Consider the following 10,225-nt stretch of genomic DNA (forward strand, 5'->3'; position numbering starts at 1 on the left):
CTTGGGTAACCATACACCCCAGCGTATCGTACGTACAACCATCATACAACGCACGACCATCAAATGACTTTGGTGTCTTCAGAACTACGAGCAGGTCAAAGTACCATTACATTGCACTAGTTCATGAATTCGTTTGAGGTTTGGTCACAAAATTAGCCCGCGAATAACACAGACGCACGAAGTAATGGCCGCAGCAAGCCGAAGCAGGGCGCGGCGCAGTCTGAGCATTAATTAGATGTTAAAACAAAAAAGCCTCAATAAGAATGCCTATTAAGATCAATGTTATTACTTATTATGACGAGTACTTGGTAACCGCCCCCCGAAGTCTGAAGGTGATGAGGTCCCACAAATGCACGACTGCAGCCTGACGATCCACAGGATCCTCGTCATCCGTTAATAGAAAATTTTATGCCTCATTAAGGCCTTAGAATTAAACTAGTCAACCACGTCTATAAATAGTGTTAAGCGTTTAGAAAGATATCTATTTAAATAGATCGTGAAAATAGCGCTACGCAATAGGAGTTAAAAACGAGGGTACCTTACGAGTTAACAACGCTTCTTCCTCACAAGAAACAACATCCGAATAACAGTTAAAAAATATCCACGCTTGCCATAAAAAAATAATAGAAACTATACAACAAGAAAGGCAACTAGCGCTGCAAATAATCTAGGGTTAAATAATGCACGGAAAGGGGAGCAGGGAAGGGGCCTATAGAGGCTAACACATGGCACCCAAGACTACATGATCCCCGGTGCTAGGTGCGGGGGCTCCATGCCCCACGGTGGACATCCCCACCACGACCCGCACTACTCGTTACAGTGGACAAAACTTGTAGTTCGTACTACGGTAATTATTAGGTATTAGGTTAATTGTTAGATGTTAGGGAAATAATGAGGAGTTATTGACGGCCCAAGAGCGTGCGATCCGTCGACGCAATACGGATATATTCTAAAAACTTATAAATTGCACGGATAAAAACGATGATATTCCAGAAACTCTGAAATAGTGGCAAGCTTTGCGAATCGCATGCATAAAGCTCTGTCACCTTTACTCCCTAACGCCGAAAGACACCAGTTACTAGCTCGACAAATGCATTGCAGTTCAGGGCGACATCAACATTCTCATTACATGGCTGCTCTTTTCTAGTGACACTCATTGCACTGATTGTAACTAAAAGAGTAACGCTGCTCAGAGTAACGAGGTATGATTGTTACAAGCCGACGTTGCCGTGCAGGAAGATGTGGACGAAATTAAAAGCGCTGCTTTCCTGACGAGACTTCGGGCACACTATTTGTAACAATAATTCAGCGTTATGTCTGAGAAAAATGAGAGCCCTCGTGTCTCTAGGGAGATATTTAGCATAGTTCATAAAATAAACCCAGTCCCTAGGTCTAGGGTAACTGTTAACCAAGCCCCCAATGAAAAAATAACCAAATCTTTAGGCAATTCAAAGCCAAGATCACAGTGGAACTCTAAAATGAGTCTATAGGGTACGTCTAGCATTAAAAAGTAAGAAAATTGACTTGGAGACAATAATTACCGCTGCCTATCGCTAAACCCTAACTCGGCCTCGTTTAGTAGCGAGCCCCAGAACAGCAGTGAACTGCCGGTCGATTCTAAGTACACCGCAATTCTGAATGCGAAACTTCAGTCTAATATCTTGGGTGCCTAGCTGCCCGGAACTAAGGGGCTTAAATGAACGAGGAGGATTTAGCCACTGAACTGCTCAGGGAATTCGAGGTCAACAGTTTGGTTATTGACTCGTCCCAGGGCATCTGGAGTCTCCTTTACGTTCTATGCCTCATCGCCATGGTCTGGACATAGCCAGGAGAAGCCCCACGGAGCAGTCGTCGCACCCTTCTTCAGGGGCTGGCAACATGTGCAACGGAAATTACCTTGTTATTTACGTTCATGAAATTCAACTCGGGGAAGCATTTGCGTTATTTTGAACGGACGTAATTGCAGGGGAATTCACATTTTTTATTACCTGGGCATTAACTTCGCAAATTGCCGGGTAGTAACGTGGCTAATTGCAAGGTTTCTACTTTGTTAGCTGCAGGAATTAATGCATTACAGGTTATTAACCTCCCTGTTATCCCGTTTTGTCAAGCTTAAAACAGCCGGGTTTTCTAATTCCCTAGCTGAGATGCTGTTAATGTCCCTAAGCGCCAGGTTATTTAAGATCCTAATTGGCAAGGGGTTAACATTGGTATGGTAAATAGTATTGAAGTGCCTAGTTTATGGGGTCTTAACACCACCGGAAGGGAACGGTCCTGGGCCGGTCTGCCCCCTCCTTGACTAGGGGCTTGTGGAACTCGCGTCCAGGTCGGCTGTGGATGGTCTGCCAGCAGTGCTCGCAGTAGTACTGCAGACACGTCACGTTCGCGCAGAAGAAAGGAGCGAACTTGCCGCCACAGCGCGCGCCTTGACACTCGTCGCACATCTGGTATACAGCCGGTCCATTATCATCGCCAGCTCCACTGCACAATCATCCGTAATGATAAGAATATCATCCGTAATGATAAGACTATCATCCGTAGTGATAAGACTATCATCCGTAGTGATAAGACTATCGTCAGTAATGATAAGACAATCACCCGTGATGATAAGACTATTGTCCGTAGTGATGACACTATCATTAATAGACATGACACACTTGATATTCAGAAAAATCATTCATAGCAATGACATAATATTCAGTTCCGAGCCATCATCAGAGAGCTAAAATGTATCATACTCGTATAACTCACACTGATACACTTTGATATAATTTATCATTGTTCTCGACAGTGATAACACACATGGCACTGATAACACTGAAAACATCGCGGAGGTATCTAACATGATTACGTATCTAACATGTAACAGTACAATCATCTAAGTAATACCAATGACTCTAAATGTGAAAAAAAGTTAGGTTCACCACCAATAACCCTAAAGAGAAAGTATACAGAAAATCTCGCATCCTGTCAATCGAATATATTTCTGGCCTCAATATAATGTGAGTTGTGCCAATAGTTATTAATAAGATAGAATTCCTTCTTCATATGAGAAAAGTTCCAGTCGCTGCGTTTAGCGACAAATGCACTACACCATCCAAGAAAGTGTGTCGGATCAAGAAGGTGTTAGAACTTATAGCATCTGCCTGCGTTGTCTCGTCCAATATACACTTACTATCAATAATACAAATTCAAAATGTTGATGGCTAGAGACACGAAATTTAAATTCTCTTTCTGCACTTGAGCACAGAAATTAAACTATCTTCAATCATTCGTTTGTTTAAGAGATTATAAAGTCAACAAAGGGACGCTTGTCCTTCCTGGTCAAGAACTAGTCATAATAGAACCTAGTAGACCTATGACTGCGTAATTGCTTTATTGCCACGGAGACACGCGCAACACACAGTAATTATATACTTTATATAGATAGCGCACAGCAGCCAGTCACCAAGCTCTACGACGAGGAACATCTTGCATATTCTACATTGCATGAACTAGATTTTGTTCTTGTATCTGAAGAAAATTCATATATGAACAACGATGGACTTTTGTCGTTTCTTTTTTACAACAATTCATATATAAAGAACGATTACGTCGTTTTTTCAACAAAAATTCATATACAAAGAACGATTACGCGGTTTTTTATACCCAATAACATAATTTCCCAAACAAATGCAGGAGCAATAGCGTGCTGCGCCCTCCCATTGCCCCGCCAGCTCGCAAGAGTCACCGGCTTTGAGGGGACGGGGGACGCCGCCCACGAAGACGGTCTTGCGGGGGTCGAGAGGCAGCGAGGCGTCCAAGACAAAGTCGGCGTCAGAGAGGCGCCAGGGGCGGATCTGGACGGGCTTGTCCTTGATGGTGGGCGACGACACACACAAGTACAGCTTGTCGTCGTCCTTGATGCACGTGTCGATCAGCTGCTGCACGCTGCTCTCGTCCTGAGGCGGGGAGAGGTACATCTTAACCACAATGAGTAGGTACTAAAATATTGAATACTAACATATAAATATTAAACTGATCAAGTAACAAGAGGCACATTTTAAACAAAGCAAGTACTACTAAAATATTGAGTACTAACACATTAAATATTAAAGATTAAACTGATCAAGTAACAAGAGGCACATTTTAAACATATTAAATATACTAAAAGATTGCGTACTAACACATTAAATACAAACAGACTAAACTGATTAAGTAACCAGGAGGGCTGAGGAAACATTACGTATATTCATTCAATATATACGAATGATGAGTGACATAACTTTGATAACGCACACACCTCAAAACAGAACTTGCGATGAATATANGGGCACGACAGCACAAGAAGGGCACGTCAGCACAAGAAGGGCACGTCAGCACAAGAAGGGCACAACAGAACAAGAAGGGCACGTCAGCACAAGAAGGGCACGTCAGAACAAGAAGGGCACGTCAGCACAAGAAGGGCACGTCAGAACAAGAAGGGCACGTGGGCACGTCAGAACAAGAGGGGCACGTGGGAACAAGAGGGGCACGTGGGCACGTGAGAACAAGAAGGGCACGTGGGCACATCAGCACAAGAAGGGCACGTCAGCACAAGAAGGGCACGTGGGCACGTCAGCACAAGAAGGGCACGTCAGCACAAGAAGGGCACGTGGGCACAAGAAGGGCACGTGGGCATATTAGCACAAGAAGGGCACGTCAGAACAAGAAGGGCACGTGGGCACGTCAGCACAAGAAGGGCACGTCAGCACAAGAAGGGCACGTCAGCACAAGAAGGGTACGTCAGCACAAGAAGGGCACGTCAGCACAAGAAGGGCACGTGGGCACGTCAGAACAAGAAGGGCACGTCAGCACAAGAAGGGTACGTCAGCACAAGAAGGGCACGTCAGCACAAGAAGGGCACGTGGGCACGTCAGCACAAGAAGGGCACGTGGGCACGTCAGGACAAGAAGGGTACGTCAGCACAAGAAGGGCACGTCAGAACAAGAAGGGCACGTGGGCACGTTAGCACAAGAAGGGCACGTGAGCACAAGAATGCACGTGGGCACGGGTCTCACCCTCATCTATGTCGGGAGGAAGGCCCCCGACGAAGACCTTGCGGCTGAAGCGCTCCCCGTTGTCCGAGGCCTGGGAGCGAGGGCTGGACCTGGAGGGGGAGGTGAGGGGGAGGGGCACGCCCCCCAGGGGTGAGGTATTCAGCTGGTGGTGGTGATGAGGGTGATGCTGCGGTGGGTGGTGGTGATGAGGGTGAAGGGGGGAGAGGGCGTCCACCAGCTGCTGGTGTTGAGGGTCCTCCATGAGAAGCTGCTCCTCCAGACCCATGAACGGCGTCTTGCCTGCGACCATATGTACGTATTAGTGATATGTGTACGTATTAGGGATACGTGTACGTATTAGTGATATGTGTACGTATTAGGGATACGTGTACGTATTAGGGATACGTGTACGTATTAGGGATACGTGTACGTATTAGGGATACGTGTACGTATTAGTGATACGTGTACGTATTAGGGATATGTGTACGTATTAGGGATATGTGTACGTATTAGGGATACGTGTACGTATTAGGGATACGTGTACGTATTAGGGATACATGTACGTATTATGGATACGTGTACGTATTATTAATATATAGACGTATTAGGGATATGTGCACGTCTTGATGTTACATGTATGATGTAAGTTTAGCTTAGTTATCAAACTATCTAGCACCGCAAGGCTTAACATCACCAACGCAACGAGGTGGTATGTATGATTTTTGTATTATAACATTTTTAAATGAAAAATCGATCATCCTACACGGGGCGTAAGGCCTCAATTGGCCGGAGCGCTGCAGCAGACAAGGAGGGACAGGTGACAAGGAGGGACAGGTGACAAGGAGGGACAGGTGACAAGGAATGACAGGTGACAATGAGGGACAGGTGACAATGAGGGACAGGTGACAAGGAGGGACAGGTGACGAGGGACAGGTGACAAGGAGGGCAAGGAGGGACAAGTGACAAGGAGGGACAGGTGAAAAGCAACAGAAATGAAGACACTCGAACAAGAGGTCGCTTACACGGGACGTCGGCCGCCCGCACGAGAGAGACAGAGAAGGGAAATGTAAGGGAACCTGTCTGCATAAGTTCGAACCCCAACTGCTCTACCTACATGATAGTTTAACCCCACAACTGAAACCTATACGGTCACCGCGGGCTCAGCGGTGGGGCGCTCAGGAACAATCCCCTAGTAACGCGATGTCCCATAGGACTTCTGAAAAGCACAGACACACGTCAGAAGTCCCCCCTGATGTTTTGGTAATAAGATGAATTAACTGAACACGTTAACACATTAGAGCGTCATACATGTGATGAGTTTTTTCATGTCAAATGCGCTTGTTAGTTCCAGGCAAGTGCTAGTTCAACTTACACGTGTAAGTGCTAGTTCAACCTACACGAGTACATGCTAGTACCCGTGTGCTAGTTCAGCCTATACGTGTAAGTGCTTGTTCAACCTACACATGTACGTGCTAGTACCCGTGTAAGTGCTAGTTCAGCCTACAAGTGTAGTACCTACGTACGTGCTATTTCAACCTACACATGTACGTGTTAGTACACGTGTACGTGCTAGACTGCTAGTACCCGTGTAAGTGCTAGTTCAGGGTCCTCGTATACGTGCTAGCAATATCCATAAGTGGACGAAACTGTTCTCCGCACATGTGCGCGTGTTAGTCACACATACACGTTAACTCGTCAGGTGTGTGCACCAGGGAATGTGATAGTTTCATGACACGTGTATGTGTTAGATCTACGTACACGTGTACGTGCCGCCTTTCGCACGTACGCGGGACGGCAACTGCGCCTGTCACTTCGCCAAGAACTGCTACGCAGCGAACATTTATAAGTGATAACTGCGTGTAGCAGCGGTAACTGCAGCGCTGCTACACTGCACCAGGCGTGTAGCAGCGGTAACTGCAGCGCTGCTACACCGCACCAGGCGTGTAGCAGCGGTAACTGCAGCGCCGCTACACCGCACCAGGCGTGTAGCAGCGATAACGCATATCATCATCAATAACTGCGCCACAAGACACCAAGACACACGACGCAAAACAGAACACACAAGATAAAACATAACACAAGCATAGGACACAGCATAATACACTGCACAATACACAACACTACACAACAAAACACACAAGAGAATAAAGTATACACATAAGTTACCGTGTAGGTGCACTGCGGCCAGAGAGGACAGCGCCTGGGACGAGCCACAGCCCATGTACCCTGCGCACGAGGGCAGACTCAGATATTTTGGCTCACTTCTTATATAATATTCTTTATATTCAATTATAATTATATTCAATTGTATAATTTTCTTCATATAATACGCGGAGGTGGGCAGTAGCGCGCTACACGTAGCGGCCGCTACATTAGAGCATGTAGCGGTAGCGGTAGCGCCCGCTACATTTAGAGCATGTAGCGACCGCTACATTTCAAAGTAGCGCTGCCCAGCTCAGATAATACGCGACGTGGTGACATTAAAAAGACTTCGAGCATGTAAGGTTCCTATATAGTACAACAAGCAATAAAAAATTCATTCTAAATTACCGTCATCAGTGAAAATTCAAGAAAAGTCAACATGTCAAGGTATTGCAGTGGTATAAGGGTTAAACTAAGTGTATTTTAGTACAGGGTTCAAGTCCTGCGACTGGCGCGTGGTTATATCAGCAGTCTGCACCTGAGGAGATCGTTCAATNTTCTACTGTATAACTGATATTCTACTGTATAAATGATCCAATAATTCCACTGAATAACTGATATTCTACTGTATAACTGATATTCTACTGTATAACTGATACTCTACTGTATATCTGATATTCTACTGTATAACAGAATTCTACTGTATAACTGATAGTGTATATCGTCCAATAACTTTCTACTGTATAACTGATCCAATAATTCTACTGAATAACTGATATTCTACTGTATAACTGATATTCTACTGTATAACTGAATTCTACTGTATAACTGATACTGTATATCGTTCAATAACTTTCTACTATATAACTGATGTCGCTGGCACTGCCATACTGGCTATGCTAGTTAGTACCGTTCTCTATGGTTGTAAATTCCCACCAAAGCGGTTGCATAAAGTGGAAAGCTGTCATACCAATTTACACCACCGAAAAATGTTGACGCTGTTTTTTAAATTATGGTCTATTTTTCAATGCTTTGAGATAAGAACGTTCATCGCAGAAGTTTCTGCAACACTGTTATCCTTCAGCTTACCATTAGTTAAATGCCGAATACTTTTTACATTATTTTTTCGGTAGGAAGAAAAAAAGTTTTTTCTCGCGCTCAATTTACCAAAAGTTTCGGGTTCACTTGCTTTCAACGAGTTATAGAAACAAGCTTTAAAATTAAATTCCGTTACATTCAATTGCCCCTCCATTGCTTCCACTGCAGATCAATAGAGGGAGATATTCATGCTACCATGTCATGTTGCCGCAATCGGAAAATAGAACAAAAAGCAGACATGCCGTAATGGCTAATTTGCGTGCTGCCCGAGTCCTATGCTTTAACCATTTTAGCGTCACACTCGAATTCAATTTTTAGTAGGGCATCCATTCCCAAATAAAATTTTACGCAGGCCCGAATGTGCAACAGGTGCGGCAGAGGACACTTGGAGTACATACGTATGTCAGCCGTATGGTTGAACTATACCTATACGTAAGGTTGACCGGCGATAAGTTTCGTCTTTCAGTCCAGCTTTCTTGTTACGTCACGTAGATCGAGAAACGTAAACAAACCCGTCATTCCCATGACGGATTGGTTGACTGGTTTGATCGCATTTCCGTGGTTAATGCGAACAACAATCTACATCCGCGAAAATGAGCTTGTCATGGGTCAACCTTATACTAGTTCAACCATGAGTCAGCCGCATCCACTTTTTCCACTTTGACCGGTATTTTTTTCCACTTTGACCGGTATTTTTTTCCACTTTGACCGGTATTCTTTTCCACTTTGACCGGTATTCTTTTCCACTTTGACCGGTTTAACTTTTTCCACTTTGACCGGTTTAACTTTTCCACTTTGACCGGTTTGACTTTTCCACTTTGACCGGTATTCTTTTCCACTTTGACCGGTATTCTTTTCCACTTTGACCGGTATTCTTTTCCACTTTGACCGGTTTGACTTTTTCCACTTTGACCGGTTTGACTTTTCCCACTTTGACCGGTTTGACTTTTCCACTTTGACCGGTATTCTTTTCCACATCATTTCATGTGCAATTATTTCACGAATTAGTAGCATTCACTTTGCTTCTTTGTGCCGCGTATAGGTACAACTTCACTTAAAAGTAGTACTAATTAGCCTAAAAGTATAAATTTCCTTAGATTTATTACTTTGGTCAGAATCATCACAGCTTAATTAGAAGTAGCACTTAGCTCAGACATGTTATCTGGATAAAAAGTATTACTTGGCATATAAAGTATCACTTAGCTCAGGCGTGTTATATGGATTAGAAGTATTACTTGGCATATAAAGTATCACTTAGCTCAGACGTGTTATCTGGATTANTACACATCTAGATGTGTATAAGAGACAGGTGTTATCTGGATTAGAAGTATTACTTGGCATATAAGTATCACTTAGCTACGACATATTTCTCTGCATATACTTCCCTGGAGGCACATAAATAGCTCGAATGCGACAAGACGCACGACTGACCGCGCTCAGAACGCCCGGGTAACACACTCAATTTCAGGTAGAAAGCCTGAGTTGCGAGCTTCCCAATTTGTTTTATGCTTTGAGAGAAGCATTAACTCAAAGTAAAGTAAATATATAAAGTAAAAAAAGGAGTCCTGTAAAGTAAAGTAAATATACAAAGTAAAAAGTAAATATATTATATAAAATATATATAATTTAAAAATATATATAAAAAGTAAATATATAAAGTACGCAACAACAGCAGTAAAGAGATAAATAACCTCACAAAACAACAATAGTGACAGTAACAACGAAAACAGCAACAAGAACAGCAACAAGAACAGCAACAAGGACAACAGCAGCGACGCTGCGTGCCAAGAAGCGATCAGCTGACCGCAGCACTGGGTCAATCAATAGCGGCGGCAGCAGCAACCTTACCGCACACTGCAGCTACAACTGCTGCAACACGCCCTATACTGCAGCTACAACTGCTGCAACACGCCCTATACTGCAGCAACTGCAGCTACAACTGCTGCAACACGCCCTATACTGCAGCA

General features: G+C 44.1%; 1 protein-coding gene across 1 annotated transcript in view; it reads right to left on the minus strand.

Annotated features, from left to right (window-relative positions):
• Positions 1–569: 569 nt before the first annotated feature.
• LOC108665096 (translational regulator orb2-like) overlaps positions 570–10,225 on the minus strand; it is a 26,231-nt gene continuing 16,575 nt past the window's right edge. The window contains 5 exon segments of the mRNA XM_018151817.2: positions 570–2,447; positions 2,450–2,481; positions 3,731–3,998; positions 5,023–5,318; positions 7,185–7,244. Coding sequence (XP_018007306.1) covers positions 2,250–2,447; positions 2,450–2,481; positions 3,731–3,998; positions 5,023–5,318; positions 7,185–7,244 — 854 coding nt within the window. The 3' untranslated portion in view covers positions 570–2,249.

Source organism: Hyalella azteca, unplaced genomic scaffold (genome assembly GCF_000764305.2).
Source record: "Hyalella azteca isolate HAZT.00-mixed unplaced genomic scaffold, Hazt_2.0.2 contig7591, whole genome shotgun sequence".
Classification (NCBI taxonomy): Eukaryota; Metazoa; Arthropoda; class Malacostraca; order Amphipoda; family Hyalellidae; genus Hyalella; species Hyalella azteca.